Source organism: Sardina pilchardus, chromosome 3 (assembly GCF_963854185.1).
Source record: "Sardina pilchardus chromosome 3, fSarPil1.1, whole genome shotgun sequence".
Taxonomy (NCBI): domain Eukaryota; kingdom Metazoa; phylum Chordata; class Actinopteri; order Clupeiformes; family Clupeidae; genus Sardina; species Sardina pilchardus.
This window is the reverse complement of record NC_084996.1, coordinates 16928682-16951805: the sequence shown is the minus strand read 5'-3', so window position 1 is coordinate 16951805 and position 23124 is coordinate 16928682. Positions and strand designations below refer to the sequence as shown.

The following is a 23124-nucleotide window of genomic DNA, read 5'->3' as shown; positions in this document are numbered from 1 at the left end:
TAGTCCAACCGAACGCATCCAAGCAATTGCGTTGTGCGCTGTCTGCGTGCTGTTTTTCGGATCTCAGCTGTTCTCCTGCCGTCTGTGACCGACGAGGCACCCGCGACTGGTGTCGCTGGTGTTGCTGGACTGTGGATCCAATGCCGGTTGGACTAGCATTTCAAATCGCCAGCGCGGCCTGCGGACTCGGTGGCTGTTTCGGTCGATTGACTGTCAGCTTGGACGTCGGTGGCTGGTCATGGTCGGTGGACTGTCGGCTGGTCTGGCACGGGAGAGGGTAGGCTACGCGGCTTCGGGAGAGCACAGAGGATCCTCCTGTGTCCCTTCGCTTTGGTGCAGTGCCTGGGCACATCCTCCTGGTGCCTGTCGGCAGCAATGGTCGGCTGAACGCAGTTTACCAACGGGCTGTCATGTCAAGCCTAGAAGCCGTCTCGTCTCGTTGGTGAAGAATCAAGTTTCACAGAGCATTGGAATTTGGGCCTTTGCTTTTCACAGGGGGCTGGGAAGGTGTCTTTGTTTATTTTAACCCAGATTGGGCTCCATGCGCCATGGCTGCTGCAATAGTATGAAACGCCAAATAATAATCATAAAATGATTACCATCAGAGGGTACTGGGGTTGACATGGCCTATAGTCAGATTTGGTTGTGATCACCACTGGTTCAGCCCTTGGTTGTGATTACCACTGGTCAGCACCTGTTAATTAACCTGTTAATATAACATCATATTTGAGTCTTAGAAACCTCCTGTAGTGCTGGAATGGCTGCAGCCTCAGTCAATGCAATAATCAGTGTCAGTAGAAAGTGAAAACAAGTCAAGTCAAGTCATTTTATTTGTATAGCGCATTTAACGTGCACAGAGTACAACCCAAAGCGCTTCACATAGACAGTGCCGAACGGAGTGGCGTAGTCGCCAGTGTACCCGTGGCAACAAAGAACAAACTAATTTACAAAATAACAAGACACAAGACAAAAGATGCCGGACGGAGCGGCGTAATCGCCTGCGTACCCGTGACACCAAGACATAGGCCTACAAAGACAGACACCAAACAGAAAATAACATAGATTAACAAAAACACTTGTCCCAAAAGGCAAAAAACATAGCATAAGGCAAAAAACATGACATAAAAACAAACAAAAACATGATGCCAGACGGAGCGTCCCCGTAACCTAGCTAATAAAACAGTCTCACAGTTTGCTGCCCATGTGTTGCCACACCAAATCATTCCTTGTACATTGCCAGACTCTTGCTAAACCAACTCACTGAGATTTGCACCCCAGCAGGGCCAGCACCCCAAGTACTCCCACCCTGTCAGCACACATACGTCTCCAAGACACATGGAAAAGATCTGAACAGCTTATTTACATTGTGTTCCATTTAGAACGTCTTTTCTAAATTATCTCATAAATATCGGTGGTATTTCACTGTCAACGTGTGTCGTAGTTCTACATCTACTGGAATATTTAACATACACTATAATGCCAAAAGTATTCGCTCACCTGTCTTGGCCCCCTTATGAACTTCAGTCACATCCTATTCTTAATCTATAGGGTTTGTTATGACATTGGTCCACTCTTTGCAGCTATAACAGCTTCAACTCTTCTGGGAAGAGGCGCATTTGTGAGGTCACACACTGACGTTGGACGAGGCGACTGGCTCTCAGGATCCTCTCTAATTCATCCCAAAGGTGTTCTATGGGTTGAGGTCAGAACTCTGTGCAGGCCAGTCAAGTTCATCCACACCAAACTCCGTCATTCTTGCTTTTATGGACCTTGCTTTGTGCACTGGTGCACAGTCATGTTGGAACAGGAAGTGGCCATACCCAAACTTCCCACAAATTTGGGAGCATGGAATTGTCCAAAATCTCTTGGTTAATGCTGAAGCATTCAGAATTCCTTTAACTGGAATTAAGGGACCAAGCCCAGCTCGGGGATGGCCCCTTGCCGCTCCAACATGACTGTGCACCAGTGCACAAAGCAAGGTCCATGAAGGTATGGATGACAGAGTTTGGTGTGGATGAACTTGACTGGCCTGCACAGAGTCCTGACCTCACCCTAATAAAACACGTTTAGGATGAAATAGAGAGGATCCTGAGTCGCCTCATCCAACATCAGTGTGTGATCTCACAAATGCACTTCTGGTCAAAAAATCCCATAAACACACTCCTAAACCTTGTGGAAAGTCTTCCCAGAAGAGTTGAAGCTGTCATAGCTGCAAAGGGTGGACCAACGTCATAAAAAAACCCTATGGATTAAGGATGGGATGTGACGGAAGTTCATATGCGAGTCAAGGCAGATGAGTGAATACATTTGGCAATATAGTGTATATGCCTAATATCTCCATACATGACGTGTGTTGTGTTGATGCTAAGTGTTGCATGTTGCAGCCGTTCTTCGTTGGCAGTGTGCATGCATTGTGACAGTGTCCATGTGCCTGCAATGTAAGCTGTTCTTCATTGCCAGAATGTGTGCATTTGTTCTTACCTAACCCCATGTCAGTCAGTTGTTCTGGCTGGACTCCTCTCCTTCAACTGCTCAACCACTCAGTCAGGGGCGGAGTGGGACACTAAAATCCACCGGGAATATTCTGACCACACCGGCCCCCTACCCGCCGCCAGCCCACTGCCGGCCCAACCCACCCATGCCTTGAGCACGACCACCTTCCATATATTATAAACACAAACAAAATGTTGGCTAAATGTAATATAGTCAATCTATGAAGGTCCAGGTCCAGAGTTTCATGTTTCAGTTTTACGGGCATTTGCATGCAAAACATGCAATACACCATTTTTACACTAAATTTCTTGGTTGGGAAATGTATGTCCACATATACTGTAACATATACTGTAATCAAAAGTCAAAAGCATTTTACATCTCTACCTTGCCCTCTCCTTGGGCCTGCTCCTCTCACTGCTCCTGCACCTCCGCACCTTGCTCTTCTCCCTGGGCCCATTGTTCTTACTCTTCCTCATCCAGACATTAGGCTACAGTATTTGTCTTTTTATGTTTCTGTTTCCAAAAACATCACCTCCTCCTTTTACTGTGTAAGTATAATGTAAATGTAAAAAGTAACCCCTGCCACTGAGTCTAAGACAAACTGGAATCAGCTGTGGTTGGCCCAATTTACCCAACATCATCTATGTGCCAGTTATTCAATTGTTTGTTTATTATCAGCTGAGATATATTGTTTTTGAACTGATATCATTGCAGAAGGAGAGGTTACTGAGGGTTGGAATTGTTTTAACTATTGTGGGATGTCATGTGTTAACAGTAACATCTGTAAAATAATAGAAAAACGATCCATCATTTTGTTGTTTGTTAAGAAAATGTAAGCATTGTGGAAATGTGTTCACTGCCTGCATATTGTGCGAAGACGACATGAAATGTGTGAATGGTATGGCCGCAATGTGTTTAGAGTTTTGAAAACGTGACAACTGTTTGGACAAACGCTATGTCAGTCACTGAAAAAAACTGTAAGCCATTTATTCGTTTGAAATGTAGGCTACATGAGTTAACTAGCTTGTGATATTTTCCGTCTAGCAAGTAGCCTAACGTAGTTGAGCTTTGCGTCAATGATTTTCATTCTGTCAAATTTACCTGCACTCGTAATGGCCGTGGACTAGACTACGGGTAGCCTAAATCTGTTTTGAGCATTTAGATGCATGCTCCTCCAGCAGTCGCTTCTTCTTAATTCTGCCTTTTTCAGCCCCCTCTTTCTCTTTCCTCTTCTTGCCTTCCATATTAATCAAGCAAACACCTAATCCGTTCACTATCAAAACGCTACTTTCACGAATAGTGTAGGCTAAGGGGCCATGCCATTAGAGGAGGGGCCGCTCATCTATCCCCCTACATTTCTGTAATAGACTGACCTAGCAAACGTATTTGCCATTCCCAGGAGGCTTTGCTGTTCTATTTTGAATTTATTTGTGACCAAAAGAGTTAAATAACACTTTTTAACAATATGAAGAATTAAATGAAGACGCCCAAGGCTACACACAAATGCACTGATCGGAGAGAACTGAGATGAATAGGCCTGTAATTAATATGTAAGGTAACCATGACTAAGGTATATATCGCAACTGAATGGTTTAAATAGTGGTTGGTTTCCATCATAAAGCAATTATCGATGAGCGATTTCAGATAACGGAAACACTTGAGAAAATATCTTATGATAACAAATGTTCCAGCGACCGCTCAGGCACGTCTTGAGGCAGTGTAAATGCAACATCAGGCCGGCCGGCCTGGCGGGAATTGTCCCGAATCTCCTGATTACCACTCCGCCCCTGCACTCAGTCCACCATTGGTCCTTGAAATTGTGTCTTTGGTTGTCCGGGCAGTCCTTTGCTCAGTGTTCGTTCTGCTGGCATTGTCGGCAAGATGTCTCTTGGCACCCAAATGCCTCTGCCTCTGCTTTACCCGTGCCAGCTTCTGCGGTTGTAGTTGTGAGGTCGTCCGAGGGCCATGTCCTCTGTGCACTTCCAGTCTGCATATTTCCCACGGCATGCATCATAGTCCAAAGTGGTTTGTTTAATCTCCTTCTCTTTTTTCTTTTTTCTTTGTCCGGTGAGTTTGGCATGTTTCCTCTGCATGGACAGCATGGTGTTTGACTTCCATCAGTCTGCTCTCATTGCAGCCCACCACACCTTGGCAGTGATGGGCTCCAGCAGTCCTTTGACTAGTTGATTACGGAAATGAGCCTCCCAGGGGGCGAGAGTTCCTGAGGTTTAATCCTCTGTCTCCTCCCAGCCGCTGTGTGTCCATACACTTCCACCAATCAACTAAACACATTTGTTCACCGTTTCGTCAGGCATTTGTTTGCAAGCTGAAGGTTTTTGTAATAGCCTATTCATGCGGGGTGGACAAAGCAGTCAAGGCCAGGATCCACTATCACACACTGTGGGGAACTGTTGGACATGAGGTAGAATTTCTCTGAGCAGATTTATCTGTATCTCCACTCTTGTTTATTTTCCTGTGAGCTTTTGATTTTTCCCTCTCTCTTTGTAGCTTCAAATTTCCATACAAAAATACCGATCATATCATAAGCTTTTCTATTTCCTACACCGTTTTGCTGTTAACTTAGATTATCTCTCATGCAACCTCTTTCTCATAAAGTTGGCCTTCCAGTTGCTCCATCTGTCTCATATCAAGAGTTCTCTTTGAGGAGAATCCAAATTATAGCCAAATTGCGTCACCAGTCATGCGTCACCATGATTTGGCCAGGGCTTCTAGCCTACTGTAACTTGAACAATCATAAAAGATAATTTAATTTACGGCAGAGAGAGAGAGAGAGAGAGAGAGGTAGAGTTACAGTAATCACAAGCTTGGACACTGTCATTGTTTGCATTTGATATAGGAAAGTTAACAGGAAATCATTAAGGCTTAATGACAAGGATGCAAGGATATGGAGTTATAGCCTGATAAACCAGCCTAAATGGATTGGATGTCTAATTTAGTCTGGCCTCGATGAATGGATACAACGGAACATTGTTGATGAGCACAACCCGTTGTCTTTCAAACCGTGTCTGTGCCTATAGGCCAACGCTCCCTCAAAACCCCGCCCCAGAGCCCTCTGCCTCGCCCGCGTTGATTTCAAAACACATCTCTGCGTTGTGATTGGTTTAGTTGCCATCTGCCAGATTCAGGGCAGTGTTTTCAAAATGTACAATGGTCCGAGGCCAGACCCAAATGCAGGCAAAACATTTTGCCGTCCAGCAGTTGGCGCTGGTTTTCCAGGCTAATGCAGTTATCGTCATTTACACGTTCCAGGTTAATTACCAGCCTGCCCTGCACTTTCTAGCCTATAGTTTGGAGCTGGCCAAACAGTGTTGGCCTGTACTTTGCCTTTGTGGCCTGTACTTAGCCTTTTAATCGAATTAGTGACTCTCCAGTTATTTGTTTTCCTTAAGCTAAGCATAACATAAAGTATCTTGTTATTCAAAATGCCACTCAGCTAGGTGGTTAGGCTATCCACCTTATTCCTTAAACCGGAAAACGTTTTTCATCTTCCGTTCATTCTGTTTACATTATACTGTAGCTTTGTGCATTCTCAGTACGCTAACTAGAGTATGCTTCAATTTAGATTTCTTTTGAAATGTTGATTCTGCCCTCAGCATGGATGTACTATAATACTGTATATAACCAACATAAAATATAAAAGTTTACTTTTAATATTATGATATGTTACAGTTTTTCTCAAATGCTAAAACACTAAAGCCAATCCTCTAAACCAAATGACCAGTTGTCTAAACACATTTACTAAATCTAGCCATAATTTTTCAATATCATAAACACATTTCACATGAAGACACAATTCAAACACCTGGCATCATTTATTACACACAATGACTCAAAATTGAAGACACTTGCTAATGCGCACAGTGACTGTGGTGTGTGTGTGTGTGTGTGTGTGTGTGTGTGAATGAAGAAATAAAAAAACTTCACACCCTGATCATGTTTTCAAGAGTATTGTTGTGTGCAATAGATTGTGTTTTTTGCATTGAGTTGTGTTATAATGTACAACTCTAAATGGCTAATCCTCTGCAGAGATCTAAGAAGATCCGTTACTTATTTAATTTTTTAAAAAAAATATACATTGGCAGTTATGAAACAAAGAACCTTCTCACAAATTGAGCATTGTGTTTTAAATTGTTTTGCTGTAGTGTGTAATGATGTGTATAGTGTTTACATTTTTGAAAGCTTGGAGCTGCTCTTTTGGTGTGAAAGTTTGAGTTTTGAAGTCAGAAGGTGTGGTTGTGCTTACAGTATGTAGCTTTAGAAAAGGGTACTGTGTTCAGACATTGTGGAACATGGAGGAACGTTTGTGAAATGTGTTTTAAGCATTTGAGAAAAACTGTAACATCAATTCATCACAGCGCTCATCAAAGACTGCCAGATGCCTTTGATCATATGAAACAAACAAACATGTGACTGTGAAATGTTTCTATGAAGAAACCTCTGTGTACAAGAAAGGATAGGACACAGTTAAAGAACCGGAAAGTCATGCAAGTAGAATGGAAACAGTCTGCAATCATCCCTACGACACCTGGGAAAGATGCAAAGAACCTAAGTAAATATAGATTAGATTGTAACATAGGGTGCCTCTCATTTGGTCTTTTATACACCCCTTCCTTCCTCGATCCTCGTTCTCACTGATCTAAAGAATGATGGGGTGGCAACAATGGGATAGTATATCCAGAGTTAGTTATAGATCAGTGGGATCGAGCATCGAGGATCGAGGAGAGATGTTGAGAGGCACCCATGGTACCGCCCCAACGGAGCAATGCCAGACCAAACTTCCCGACCTCAAATCTTGTGGACATGGCTAAGTTCGGCTGGCACTGAGGCTATAAGGTTTGTGGGCAGTGCATGACCAACAGCTACTGTAGATCTACCCATCCGGAAAACATTATTTCTAGGACGAGGTTTGGGCACACGGGTTTGGGCAGTACTTTATTTCTTTTTAATAAAGGATGCTGATGGAAAGTGTAGCGTATGTGATGCTGCTGAGACTGGACAATGAAACGTGGTGATTTTCAAGGCTGATGCAGCACCTGAACATAGTCCCTGTTGTAGGCTATAACTTCCAGCAACAAGGTTGAGCTGCAGCAGACATGATTTATGATGTGGATTATTACGCCTGAATGAGAGTATAGTTCCATGTTAAATCAGCCCAGAAAATCGGCACGTTTCATTTTCTGATCTTATTACACTTTTACAAGTTTTAAATGACCAGAAATCGTAGTCGCTTTTAAACGTGATGCTAGCAGGCAAGAAGCTAACGGTCGAATCAGATTCAATTATGCTAGGCTGGAGTCAAAAGTGGGTACAAAGGTACAAATCAATTGTTTGGGGAGGTGGAAAATGAGTGTGATTCCCCAAATGATGGAATATCCCTTTAAGAATAATCAATTCTTCAGAAAAATTCAGGTGAAGTTTGTTTTATTTTTTTTTTAGAGATGTGTTTTTAAACTGTTCACTGGATCCTTTGCTTTTCTCTTTGTGCAAGGCAGTCTACAACATGAGGAAATGATTACTGATGGTTACCACAGTCACGTGATGAGTGGAACATCCTTGACCATAAAAACACTGCTAATTGTGAGTAGAATGTCAAATTAATGAAAAATCACACCACACAATTATATATGAAGCTTAATCAAAGATTGTTAAGGTGGAGCCAAGATACTTCATCAGAAGCCACGTCCTGGAACCCAAATCGCAAGAAGGTCAAAATCCCTCTTTAGGCAGAGCAGAGACAGTGACAGTGGCAGTGTTCCAGTGTTCCAAGTCTATGGGCATAGATCAGAACTTCACCACATATGCACCACATACTGTATGCACATAAGATCTTGCTTCTAGTAGGAATGTGAATTTGGGGCACAGTTTCATGACCCTTAAACCCTTCTGACGATGTCAGGTACATTTTTAGCATTTTTGAGCCTTCCAGTCTGGAGAAAATCGAATTTATATTGTGCGCCCCTGTTATACTGTAGGTGTGGCCGGTTGCTATGTACACTCTACCTTGACAACACATTCACCGGCCAGCTGAACCAAATCCCGATGATCAGGTGGCGCTGGGTTAACTTGATGAGAGTAGTGACACCCCTGTTATTTTGTCATGGAAATTTCAGTTTTTTTGTCATGGAAGTCATGGAATGTTACATCTGATTTAGAGTGGGAACCCTGTAGTCTAACCTGAAAAGTCATTTACCGTTTGAGAGGTTCAATTAGAATATTTTTGATATGTATGCTTATGTGAGCCTTGAAGCCATGTCTTCAGGCCCAATGCCAATGTGATAATGTAGGAATTGACACTTGGTCTTGTCAATCTCCCACATTCATTTTTCATTATACTGATTGTATTTTTTGTTCAAAATATATATGTAGGCCTACAGTATAAACACTGAATGTGGTGAGGTCATGTGATCTTTTAATTGCTTATTTCATCTGTGAATGTCGTGAAGTAGAAGAGTGAACCTGACGAAGCAACAGCGAAATGTGTCATGCATGCCAATAGAATCGAATAATCAGTTAATACACCAGTGCATGGTGATCTTTCACACGTTTGATGGTTTGATACTCTCGCCACACATCACCAGCACCTGGCTGGGACTCAAGAAAGGCTGTGCACAAGGACTTTGGTCCTCAGTATTCTAAATGTGTTGGTTACAGTCTCTAGAATGTTCAGGCAATCAACTTCCAGCCCCACACTGTGATTCAAATGAATGAGTGTGTTTACATGGACATTAATATTACGATTTTGACAATATTCCGAATAAGGCGTTCACATGAGTTACTAAAAGGATACTCCTTTTAATAATATTCCTGTTTACATGTCATGACACGCAGCATACTGTACTCTGATTAATAACAAAGTTCTAATGTTCCTTCCCTGAATGTTTCCATAGTAACTTTATCACTACTAAGCTATGCTGCCACTTATGTCTACTATGCTGTCTAACGTGTGTTTCTTCCTCGCCACAAAGTGTAGTCTACCACCTTCTTCATTCCTGACATCTTTTCTGAGGACCCGCTTATAAATTACTTTGAAAAGTTTGCCAGGCGTTTACATGTCTAGAATGCACCTAAATAACCAGACTATGATCAGAATACTCCACCTGTTTTATTCCGGTTATGCTTATTCCGAATATGCCTTTATTCCGGTTAAGGCAATCAGAAAAGGCTGTTTACATGGGAGTATCTTATTCTGAATATTGTCTTAACCGAGTTAAGATCGGAATATTAATGTCCATGTAAACACACTCAATGACTTTGGCGATGTCAAAGTGGAACAACTCCATCCAGCAAACACCAACAAATATAGACTGATGGTGCACACATTTGTTGGAGTTTGTTGGGGCATTGTACACAGACCTGTTGTCTTATGTTATTATAAGGAACCATATTATTGTCTTTTTTACAGCATACAACAGTTAGGTTGGGCCTAACTATCTATTAATATCGAATTGGGCACTCATTTCATGAGTGGCGATATCTCAGGACATCCCCATTCATTTTGCATTGAATTGTCCAATACAAACATCCCATTCATTCAAAGGGAGAGACCAGTGATGTCATAACGTCACATTTTACATGATTGAGTGAGGAAATTGATTAAATGGAGTTAGGTGAAGGTTCAGATAAGCATGTAATGTGAAGACAAACAAGATATGGATGATTGTGCACATAGCCTCTCTCATTCAACTTGGCTGCAGAAAGTTTTAAATTGTTTAGCAAATGGCCAAAATAAAAAAAAAAAACACAATTTGATTTCACATGAATTAAGCAATATGCCACTTTGGTGTTGGTGGTATAGGGGATAGGCCAGGGATTAAACTGGCATTTCTTATGTGGGGGGGGCTATAGAATGCCCCTGCCAAGTATGTGCCAGCTGAAGCTGAGCCCTGAAGAGCCCCTATCCAATTTAGCCACTGCCCACGGCTGTGGTTACCTGTCCCAGTCAGCCTCCGGCCTTATGGTTACATCCGAACCACACCTGTGAATATATCCGTTATTCATATTTCTCTCACATGTAGACATTGCCCTCTATAATATTGTCTTTTGATGTTCATATATCCTTTATTTGTTTTGCACAGATAATACTACAGTGTCCATGTGTCGCTATGGAATGTCATTACAATTCCATCATTAATGACTGGGTAAGCTTTTATGTTGGAGATGTTTTCTAAAAAACCTGATACTGTAAAAAAAAAACAAACCGACCAAAATATACAGAGCCCTGAAGGGGACATGAAAAAAAATGTGCGTCATCGCTTCTGCACATCACTCCATCCCAAGCCTCGATTTCAGTGGTAAATTTCATTTTAGAGGATCTAAAATTATGAAGTGTCATTTCATTTTCTTTAACTTGTTTAGCTGGATTCTCCAGTGCAGTGAACAAGCCTGACAAGTGAGTCAAGCATACTCTGTGATAAATTAATCTAAATTAATTGCATAGATCATTTTTGCTGTGAAAGTGTTTTAAATATTTCCATTCTAATGAATAATTGAATAATCAGCATTAGTGACATTAAAGTTCAAAAAACGTTTTATTATTATTTTCACTGTTCAAATATTGGCCTTAACAATCTCTTATATCACCTGATACTGTAAATACAGTAAATAAATAAAGTGCTTCGGTAAGAAGTTACATGGCATTTCAGGCCACAGTTATAACCTAGGGTACAGAATGAAAATGAATTAACACTCCCCTCAATGTCAACATTATTTATTTGCATTGATGTGATACTTTAGAGATGATGAACTTCAGTGAAGTGCAAATTTTAATCAACATTTATATACTAAGGGGGGAATTTTCCCCTTTTTTAAGGCGTTTCAGTTGCGCACTTCTGTTTTACGCGTAGCCTATTCTGCCGTCCCAGCTTCTGACACACCCACAACGCGCAAGTTTGAAATCAAGGCGTGATTTCTTTCTGATATGAAAACGTGGAACTTGGACTTTCACATTGACCATCACATACTGTAGCTTAACAAAGAATTGACTTAACGAAATTTCACTTTTGCAAGTCAAGACGTGCTTGATGTGTGTAGATTCATAATTAAAAAACTCACTGTTGACAAAGACAGTTTCACTGGCAGCTGCTTCTAATAATATAAATTCATCTATGCTAACGATTCTGTAGACTGACACCTGCAGCTACAAATACAGTAGAGAGACTGGCATAACAATGTCAATCTCCATTACAAACGAATCAAGAGACAGGAGAATATAAACTATGGCAACAGTGCAGACCTCTGTGCAAATGTATGGATGACTTCAAGTTGGAAAGAAACGGACAGATTCGAATAAAGTAGGGTATGGGATTATGACTTCACGTCAAGTTAAAACTGAAGATGCACAGTCGGCAAGCTCCAATATCCAGTGATAACTGGATTTTCATTATTCAACAATGTAGAAAGGTAATATCAGGAAATATGCCACAGTGTGACATTGTAATGGGGAAAAACATGAAGCCGTATCAGCGTATTAAGCATCAGATTTGATACTGTAATATTAATTTGTAACATTCTGTGTAGCCTACATGTAGCCTATTTAGAACTAGGCCTACTGCCGACATCGAGCAATATGCTGTTTCACCTTGTAGTGGCGCTCGACCTTAAAGGAATTGTTTGGTATTTTACACTTTACTGTAAGCCCGTTTTCTGTATTGCCTTGGATGCAAACGAGTGTTTGACACCGAAATCTCGAAGATTGATCCTGTTTCTACAATGTGGCTGCTTTACTTAAGAATGTTCTCTGTATGGCTTCAGCATTGCTCGCTACGGGCATGGTCTATTCTGTCCTTAAACACCTCTTACCGAGTGGTTACTGGTCTTCAACGATCTTCTATAGCAAGTTTTGCAGCGAAATACTCTTCTGTCACCTTTTATCAGCTCTGGAACCATCTTTCAGATTATATAAAAAAACCTCCAACCTTTCAAATCTAAACTTTTCATGCGACAAGTACAGTAGATGGTGTAGATCAAATACCTACACTTCCTGTTAATCAGATGCACTCTGTCTTTTAATTGTTTTGAATTGTGTCATATGTCCAATTAAAGGTTAAAGACATCCCAAGTGATTATCAACTTGAAATTCCATTCAACATTGATGATGATAAGGTGAGATGCAACTGTTTAGTAATGTAGCCTACTTTGTGAGGCTAATAGACATGAGGCTAATAGATTTACAGATGATTTTGTTTGTTTCCAGATTAACTGTGAAGATCTTCTTCAGGCTCTTGTCAAAAGCCACTGTTTGAACCGGGGACAGGACTGTTTAGCCACCAGTTCTTGTGGGAAAACAAATGAGAAAACAAAAGAGTTGATTGGAGCCTGCTTTAAAAAGGATGTAAGCCATGTTACAATCTCTTTAAAATTATGATAATAATCATAATAATAATAATAATAATAACAACAATAATACTCATAATCATAATAATAGGTTGGGGAAGTTGAGATGCCACTACCCTCTTAAGAACTTTAGATACAGTATAAATTGCAAGGAGGTTGGGGGTATGTGAAAAATGGCCAGGATTTTCCTTTAAGGCATCAGGAGGGGGGCTTAGCCTACCTAACACATAAGCCTACTACACAGCTATGTATCTTTGGTTGACAGGTTCAAAACTGCACAAAATGTGAAGTATAGGATCATCATAACACCCTCTGAATGTATGTTTTGTGTAATTTGGTTCATGGGGGACCATACAACAAATTGATATATGTGTACATTTAGTGACTGAACACTATGCACACGCATGCACACAAACATATTAGATAAAGTACATGCACACACATGCAGGCACACATACTCTCTCTCACACACACACACATACAAAATGCATAAAAGAAACCATACAATCAAAGGAATACCGAAACACCCCTGAAGCACAATGCCCCTCTCCCTACCCCTGCAGAATAGTTCAAATGTCCTGTCCTGGTGCGGAGCATGCATTGGGACTGTGATAGAGAAGCAGCAGTTGGGGCAGCCGTGGTGTACTGGTTAGGGCTCCGGGCTTGTAACCGGAGGGTTGCCGGTTCGATCCCCGACCAGTCCACCATGGCTGGTGCCCTTGAGCAAGGCACCTAACCCCTCACTGCTCCGAGAGTGCCGCTGGTTGGGCAGGCAGCTCACTGCTCTGGGTTAGTGTGTGATACACCTCACTGTGTGTGTGCTGTGTGTGTTCACTAATTCGGTTAAATTGGGTTAAATGCAGAGAAACGAATTTCCCTCACAGGATCAAAAAAGTATATATTCTATTCTATTCTATTCTAGTTCCAGGAAGTATACAGAAAATGCAACAGGGCAAATTGAAGATGAGCTAGTGGTTACCACACAATGTAATTGTTATTGATAAGAGTGAAGTTTATCATGACATTGTAAAGAATAGTGAATGAACGAGTGAAATCTAGCCCGCCCACCTAGCTCTACTTTCAGGGAGATCTTGGCTGTTTCTCAAAGTCTGGGATCCTTCAAGATTCTCAAAGGCTGGGATCCTTCAAGATTCTCAAAGGCTGGGATCCTTCAAGATCCTTTATGCAGGGCAGATCCTAGACTTCAATGGAACTGCTCTGCATAAAGGGGGATTTTGACCCCTTTCCCCCTTGTGTTTTCTGGATTCTGTGGCTTCTGATGAAGTCTTGCTCTGCCTTTGGTGCAGTGCGAGTCTCGTGAGAAAGGGAAAGTTCAGTTTCTCAATGAGACCAGATACATCTAGGGCACCTTTGGTCATTGCATTTCAATATCCATAAAGGCTGCATGTGCGCATGTGAGTGCACACACTCAAAGCTGATTTACACTCAACATCCCCAACCTGTCACACGACAATGTTATGTCAAAATGACGCCATTTTCTCTAATATGTATATAATATATATACAATGGGATGGACTTACGTGGCCCAAGACCAACATACAAAAAAAATTTGGTCCTCTGGGCGCTACGGTTCTCAAGATATTCACAGAAAACTGTATACGCTCAACTCACGATTTGGTATGATCACGATTAAATTTACAATGCCGTTTTCTCACAACTTTTTTTAACAGAATAAGCTACAGACAGATTATGACTGACAAATACAGACATTGCTATCACATTTGACATGCTAGCAACAGGGAAAGGGAGGTAAAGGTAAATAAGGCTACAAATCTACTTAATCTAACATTTTGGTGAGGGAAAATATTAGTGCAGTTTGTTTCCTTCTCCCCATCTGTCTTATTTATCTCCGCCAAGGAGGTATATGTTTTCATCGGGGACCAGCGTTTGTTTGTTTGTTTGTTTGTCTGTTTGTTTGTTAGCAAGATAACTCAAGAAGTGATAGATGGATTTCGATGAGATTTTCGGGGAAGGTCAGATATGACCCAAGGAAGAAATGATTACATTTTGGGACTGATCCGTAATTCTGTCGGGATTCCAGAGGCATTTATGTATTTAGCTTAGTGGTGTAATGGCATGGTATGGCCACGTGGTGGCAATCTGAATAGTTTTGATTCAAATGGATGACAACCTACTGTAGGAAGAACAATGCAGGCGGAGGTAGCTGCGCTTTCGGAGTGCTTTTCTAGTTTTTAATATTTATATACATGGCCTATTGTGGAGTTTAATCTGGCACTTCATATTTTGTTACCATTTTGTTGAGGCAGCAGATACTGTAGGTGACATTGGCACCCACACTCACCACCCACCCATATACTGTAACAAGTTTGAGAACCAACTATCTTCAAACCATGTAGGGTATATGTTGACATTTACAATTAGATGATGCTATAGAAAAATGAATACCAGATATATCCTTATGTTCATACAGTTTTGTTAACTGTTTTCCTCCTTTCCCTTTTCACCCTCTATAGATTTCCTGCCAGAGTTCAAATCAGACGTATCAGAAGTCTCAGAAGTTATACATGTTAGTGAATAGCACTAATTTCCGCGAGGCGATAGAGTGTAAGACAGACCACATTTATTTTTAGATTTACAGATGTGTGTTGATCTATGTTGTTTGAATGGTTTATCATTAAAATGAGCCTTTTCTCATTTCAGGTTGTCATGAATGGTTCAAAGGTAATTTCTGATTAATTTGCTTGCCTCATCTTTAACTTTTAATTTAATTGGAAAATAAGTTTATTTATTTTTTGTTTCCATGTGGACTTAATATTTGATGACTTGAAAGAAGAGTTGGGAATGACCGATGATTAAAAAAAAAACTTAAACAGGGTAACAGGTAAACAGGGTCATTTTTTAAATCTTTGAGCACTTCTCCATTGTTGAGAAAATCCATCCATTAATTAGTCATTAGTCAGGATATGTTTTGGGTGTTCATTAACCAATGAGAGTGACATCTGTCATTGCTTTTAGAGCAAGGAGTGCAAAATCAAACAGAGGGTGCCTCTCATATAAAGTGTATACGTCCTCCCTCGCTCCTCACTGATCTACATAAAGAAAGATAGACGAAGGGATAGTCTACCGTTGTTGCCGCCCCACCATTCTTTATGTAGATCAGTGAGGATCGAGGGCCGAGGAGCGAGGGAGGACGTATAAACTTTACATGAGAGGCACCTAGAGTATTAGTACTTTGACGTCGAGTGAGCACATTTGCAGAAGGAATCTGCTTGCACACGAGACCATGCATGCAGCAGCAGGATTCCACTAAAGCTTGCTTTGCTAAAATGTGTGTGTGTGTGTGTGTGTGTGACAAGCAGAGTATAGTCTGCACGTATCTGCACTCGCCTAATATTTGAACTCATTGCCAATGACAAAACAAGTCCTTTAGGAGGTAATCTAATAATGATATTCTTGCGTCTATCAACAGAGACTGAAGATACAGTACAGAAGAGAGATTGCTCTAGAACCTTTTCTTCCCCTGGTAAGTGTAAATATACAGTAGTTTGACAATATAGCTTCAGAATGTGGCAGCATGCCTGGTCTTCAACCAACTCAAAGGTCACATTAACCCGCTGCCCATCCAGCTACACTGGCAACCTATGGCCGCCCGCAACAAATTAAACTCTCCAACGCTTGCCTACAAAGTAGTCTCTGGTTCTGCTCCCACCTACTTGAATGCCCTCATACAGGCATATGCTAACCCCCTCCCCCCCAGCCGTTGCGCTCCTCAGACGAACGACATCTAGCTCTGCCACCTGTACACTCAGGCCAATCCAAACTTTTCTCATCTGTTGTTCCTCGTTGGTGGAACGCACTACCAATTCCAACTAAAGCAGGGACATCCCTCTCCATCTTCAAAAAACTCCTGAAGACCCAATATCTCCTCTTGTAACACTACTTACAGCTAGCCTTGCTAATTCTAGCACTTGACTAGAACTGACACATGTCCTCAGAATCACTGTTTGGATATCAGTAGACACATATTGTTGCTCGCATTATTGTTGGACCTTTTCATGCTCATGATTTCACATCTTCACATTGAAACAGTGCACAGACGGCCACAGCTTTTGAGGGTCTGTTTTCCCCTCTGAGAGAGTAGATCTGTTTTACAAATGACATGCCTTCAGTTCTCTCAACTCACAATGCCATGATCAATAATCTCAGGTACAACATCCGCAACGTCCCCAACCAGGAATACATTCACCACCTCCACCGCATGCACAAGTAAGTGCTTGATTGACTAATACATTAGTCAGCAAGAGATCTTTTTTTACTTTGTTGATGTTATATCCCTCCCTCATACCCCTCCCTTGGCACATTGTCTTACATGATTACTTGCATTTGTGAGCTTATTTGTGTGAAGTAAAATTACGTTGTTTGTTTGTATGTGCACACGCGCACGCCCGCACAATTAGCAAACTGGATATGCATTCCATTTCTCTAAACATACTGTAGTTGAGATTAAAGAATAAAGAATATCTGTTAGAAACATTACATATCTCCAGATCACTCAGCTCACAATATATATGCCATGATCATTAATTATAACCAATAATCTCAGGTACAACAACAGCAACAATCACCACCTCCACAGCATCTCATAGTAAGTACAGTACATGATTGACTAAAATAATGATTTCTTGCCAGCTAATGTATTACAGTGTTCATGTTAGCTCTGCTTCCCTGCACATAGCCTTCCTTGGTACACTTTCTTACACAACTACTTGAGCATTGGCAAGCTGATGTGTATGTGTGTGTGTTTGCTCCATAGCCTCAGAATGGAAGAATTCCATTTCACTAAACATAGTTGAGATTGAAGAATGAGGAATATCTGTTATAAACATTAAATATCTCCAAATCACTCAGCTCACAATCTATATGCCATGATCATTAATTAATAACCAATAATCTCAGGTACAACAACAGCAACAACCACCACCTCCACAGCATCTCAAAGTAAGTACTTGATACTTGACTAAAAGAATGATCTCTTGCCAGCTAATGTATTTCAGTGTTCATGTTAGCTCTGCTTCCCTGCACATACCCTTCCTTGGCACACTTTAATGCACGATCTTCAACAAAATTGAGATTAAAGATTAAAGAATATCTGTTATCAACATTATTTATCTTCAGATCACTCAACTCAAAATTTAAAAGCCACGATCATTAATTAATTACCAATATTCTCAAGGTACACCAGTATCTACCCCCAGCATAGCATCCAACACCACCACCACCAGCAGCATCCCATCGAGTACTGGTAAGTCTAATTCTTGCTTGGGAAAATAATCATTCCTCCTAATATATTACAGTGTTGTTATGGCTGCTTTGTAGCACGTAGCACACTTTGTAGCACATAGCCTACTGAAGGTAGTTCCTCTTCATGATCAAAGAGGGTTGATATGTCTTTATTAATCTTTGTTTCAGTCACAACAGAAAAGGAAACAGCCACCACCAGTTATGTCCATTCTTCTTCCACCTCAGAAGCATTAAGCAGTAAGTACCTCTCATCTACGGTGCAACAACTGTCCACAATCATGGGTTGACACTGACATGTCAATCTCATATTATATTGATCAGCAACTGCCATATTTTCCTGCATTAAGGACCATGTTGTTTCTGGAAAAATAGGATGTGTACTCTAAGTTCTGAACTTCTCCACACATCTTTATAACCTTTTTGTCTTTCTGTGCCTAGAATTTTGATGGTCAGACTAATAGGCCAGACATGGCCATACAGCACTTATAAACAAGTAACCTCTGTGTTTTGTGTCTTATAGGAGAGCGCCTAAGTGTCGTGGGATTTCTTCTGATGGTATCTGTGATTTTAAACATAGTTTTTTTGGGGTTCTGGCTTAAGCAGAGACACAGACACCAGCCAAACACACAGCCCTATAGACACTGTAGTAAGTACTCTTTAGTATAAGCTACTGAACATGTGCATTTGTATATTTAGAACTACTTAAACATTATGTTTATTTTGCATATATTCACATTTGTTGCATTTCTACTTGTGTTTATGTAATTGTTCCCCTAACATCCTTGCAGTTTGATCTCACAACTGTTCAGAACTCTTCCCTTGATTAGGAGAATGTCCATTTTTAACTTCCATGACACAGCTGACGGATGGACACACACTTTATTCTTTAGCACGAATGTGCTTAAATATGAAAATGAGCTGAATAGAAACCCATCTTAAATCTGATCTCAAGCATTGTTGTTCCGCTTATATTGTGTGTAAATAGAAAGCATTTGATATTTTGAGACTTCAGTATGTCTGTGATGGGATATTGTGTAAAGACGGTATAGGTGACAGTTACTTGTCTGTCTTTCTACTTGTAGCATGTGAAGGAAACAACACATACAGGTTGAATGACGTACCATCAGAGAGTGGGTCTGTGATCTAGAACTGGATGCCGCCTCCAGTGTTGCATGGCTGGATTTGGAGACATCAGCTGCAGTGTTGCCATGCCATGGATTGCAGAGGAAGGACCTGGTATGGCCCCTACACTGTCCCCATCATTAACTGCCAATCTCATCTGCATCTGGAAGCATTCAGAGCTATATGGCTTTGGGTAATAGGACTCAACAAGAGAACCATGACTACTTACAACATTACCGACACATCTGCATGCAAAGCTTTTCATAATGTTATGGCACATGAAGACAGTGGAACGATGAATGAAAACCACTGAATGACTATTGACACTGTGATATGAGGACAAAGGAAACGTATTATCTCAGAATCCAGCCACGATTCTGATTCATTCAAGATGTCAAAAGCAGTGGATGAACTGAACCATTACAGAATGACAGATATACGGACAATCCTCTTGACCTCGTGGCTTGGTTTTCCCTTTGACATATACTGTGAGATCTTATATAGACAGTGTGCCTCTACTAATAATGTCCAATGAATTCATATACCGTAGGCACAGGTGGACTCCAGTCAAATTGTAGAAGCATCTCAAGGACTATTGATAGAAGTAGTGTGACAATCTGAAACATAACATATAGTATATCTGTTGCACTGTAACATGACAAACAGTATATCTGTCTGGTACAGAAAAAAATATATTCTTTTAACGTGTCATGACGAAATGTTACATTGCGTTAGAATGTATTTGTGTCCCCCTTTTTGTGTTAATGTTAGCGTGTATTCTGTCTGTGGCTAGAAGTTACTATTATGGGCAATGTTCTCATGGAGGTTGTATATTATTTTTGTCTACCATTGCTGACTCTGTTGTGTCTGTGTATAAGATCTCTGTCCTAATACATCAGTATTAAGATGAGTAAATGCAGTGCTGTCCATAAGAATTGGAACACATGCTAAAGTTGACTTTAAAGACAAATATAAAATCACACAGGGGTTGATATACTTATGACCCCTATATTTTAAGGAAAATATCTATTTATTTACGACACATTGTTCATTTACAAAGAAAGTCATCTTTAGCATGTGTTCCAATACTTCTGGAGGGCACTGGAACTGGCACAGGGCCAAAGACAAACCTGACTCCTGTCCATGTTCTATATTGAATGTATGCACAACCTTCTACTGCATGTTCAGGTGTGATTTATGATGCTCACTGCTACATTCGTGTCAGACCGTTCCTGACCCACTCAGATTGACAGCTGGCACTCAATCATGAAAATGGCTGGAATATTATCCGCAATATATTTTTCTTGGTTTAATTTTCAATACCCAAATGAGAAGAGTTGTGAGTTTAGCTGTTACTCTAGGTGCCAACAGTATGGTAAAACTATTCCAACAAGCTATAGCTTTACCTAATAATACTTCCTTGCCTCATCCTCATACAAATAATCATTAGCTATTTCATGTCAAGTTGCTCATATCGAATTCCTCTTTATACAAAATAAACATTTATAAATAATGCACTATTTATTGTTGTATTTGATATGTACTGTTTGTCTTTTATCATGTTGAGTCTACAGTATGCTGTATATACAGTAAAAAAATGCCACTTTTGCCACAACAGCCTCTGATGATTAGGCCTGCAACTAACAATTATTATCTCCACGAAGGATGTTTTCATCAGGGTTTGTCTGTTTGTTTGTTTGTTTGTTTGTTTGTCTGTTCGCAAGATAACTAAAAAGTTATGGATGGATTTCGATGAAATTTTCAGGAAAGGTCTGAAATGACCCAAGGAAGAAACGATTACATTTTGGGAGTGATCCGTATCACCGTCTGGGTCCAGGAGATGGTTATGTTTTTCGCTTGGCGGAGTGCTTTTCTAGTTATTGTCATATAGTTCATTCATCTGTGAATTATTTTCTTGACTAATTGTTGTTTGTTTGATCGATAAGAACGTACAACATGATCAAACAGTGCTGATCAGTGTTTCCCAAAGTCCCATGGGCCATGACCTCTGAGGTCAACCTCCCTTGATAGTCTGGAGAGAAAATAGTTTGTCTTTATCATGACAGCTCTATTTTCTTTATCTCATGTAATCCTTCAAGAATAGCCTGTTTAGCCCTATAAATAACAGTAAGATTGTCTAAGACAGAGACTTGATGCTCTCATACTCGCGTAGAATGCTTGTGTTTGTAACGTGTCTCTGGCGTCATGAATAAAGCTTTGTACACTATCGTACGATCAGCCTGCCTGTGCGTACTTTTTGCCTTTTTTGTGGATTACTGATAGTGATTGTGGATTTGTGTATGCTGCATTTTTACCACAGGTCACCCTACAAAAGAGGCATAAATGCTTGCCCCTTACTTTTGCAGAGCCCTAAATAATTTAATTTGACCCAATAATCACGTACCATATTTTCTGGAGTATAAGTCGCACTGGAGTATGTCGCACCAGTCCAAAAATGCCTCATGAAGAGGAAAAAGGCATATATAAGTTGCACCTGACTATAAGTCGCATTTATTCACAAATGTATTCACAAAATCCAAGACCAAGAACAGACGGAGGCTGTAACTAGAAACAGAGGCCAAAAAGATTAATATTAAAGCTGAAAAGGCGTGAATGGCCGCCCATCTGTAGCTGTAGACAGTAATGTTTACTCAAAAACATGTTAAATTTCATATATAAGTCGCACCTGACTATAAGTCGCAGGGCCAAACTATGAAAAAAAGTGCGACTTATAGTCCGGAAAATACAGTAAAACTAAACTTTAGTAAAACTAAAAATACGGTAATACAGTATACTCAATAAATATTATCTGTCCTGAGCAGTGTTGGGCAAGTTACTTCAAAATCGTAATACATTATGTATTACTTGTTACTGTCAACATATATATATATATATATATATATATATGTGTTTTTTTTTATGTAGCCATGCCTTAGGCTAACCAGCTACGGCGTGACTCATATGTATACAACACATAATTTCGAGCAACAAAAAAAGAAAAATGAAATCCGAAAAACTAAAAAAAGGCAAAGGTACCAAGACTGTGTACATATTTTTAAATTCCGAGACTATTATCCCAGGATATTTTGCAAATGTAAACACATTTCGAACATTTGCAGCCTAACGATAGTCTAACATGGTTCCATATTAATCTGAGAAAAGAAGATGATACTTCCTACCATTTCCATTTCCATTGAGTAAATTCAACCCTCAAGATGAGAAAACTGTTCTTTTTCATACTTTTTTACTCTGTAACTAGAAACAGGCTGTAACTAGAAACAGAAACAGAGGCCAAAAAGATTAATATTAAAGCTGAAAAGGCGTGAATGGCCGCCCATCTGTAGCTGTAGACAGTAATGTTTACTCAAAAACATGTTAAATTTCATATATAAGTCGCACCTGACTATAAGTCGCAGGGCCAAACTATGAAAAAAAGTGCGACTTATAGTCCGGAAAATACAGTAAAACTAAACTTTAGTAAAACTAAAAATACGGTAATACGGTATACTCAATAAATATTATCTGTCCTGAGCAGTGTTGGGCAAGTTACTTCAAAATCGTAATACATTATGTATTACTTGTTACTGTCAACATATATATATATATATATATATATACAGTGATTAAATTGGGCCGGGGCTCTCCGGGGCTGAGCCCCGGCACATACGCTCATGACTATGACACATGATCACAACTCATAAGCAACGAACCTTTTTCACGCTTTTCAGTTCTGATTAAACAATCTATTTTTAACAATTGACAAAAACCGTCTAGTTTTCCTGATAGCAAGACGACCTCAAAGCTCAGTAGGGCATTCGCGATCAGAGATTCTAGAACACTAACACTTCTCTTCTACTACGTTCGCGACTGATT

At 40.3% G+C, this 23124-nt stretch overlaps 1 protein-coding gene across 3 annotated transcripts in view; it reads left to right on the top strand.

Annotated features, from left to right (window-relative positions):
- Positions 1–21489, top strand: part of LOC134076890 (uncharacterized) — a 32618-nt gene extending 11129 nt beyond the window's left edge. The window contains exons 2-15 of one of the 3 annotated variants that reach the window (XM_062532175.1): positions 8007–8091; positions 10590–10652; positions 12556–12615; positions 12707–12844; positions 15342–15432; positions 15529–15549; positions 16298–16351; positions 17035–17094; positions 17432–17473; positions 17785–17826; positions 18062–18130; positions 18298–18366; positions 18650–18775; positions 19212–21489. In XM_062532175.1, coding sequence (XP_062388159.1) covers positions 8023–8091; positions 10590–10652; positions 12556–12615; positions 12707–12844; positions 15342–15432; positions 15529–15549; positions 16298–16351; positions 17035–17094; positions 17432–17473; positions 17785–17826; positions 18062–18130; positions 18298–18366; positions 18650–18775; positions 19212–19276 — 969 coding nt within the window. In that variant the 5' untranslated portion in view covers positions 8007–8022 and the 3' untranslated portion in view covers positions 19277–21489. Of the gene's footprint in view, positions 1–8002; positions 8092–10589; positions 10653–12555; positions 12616–12706; positions 12845–15341; positions 15433–15528; positions 15550–16297; positions 16352–17034; positions 17095–17431; positions 17474–17784; positions 17827–18061; positions 18131–18297; positions 18367–18649; positions 18776–19211 lie in introns of all 3 variants that reach the window. The other 2 variants (XM_062532174.1, XM_062532176.1) reach the window with 2 other exon arrangements.
- The last annotated feature ends 1635 nt before the right edge of the window (positions 21490–23124 follow it).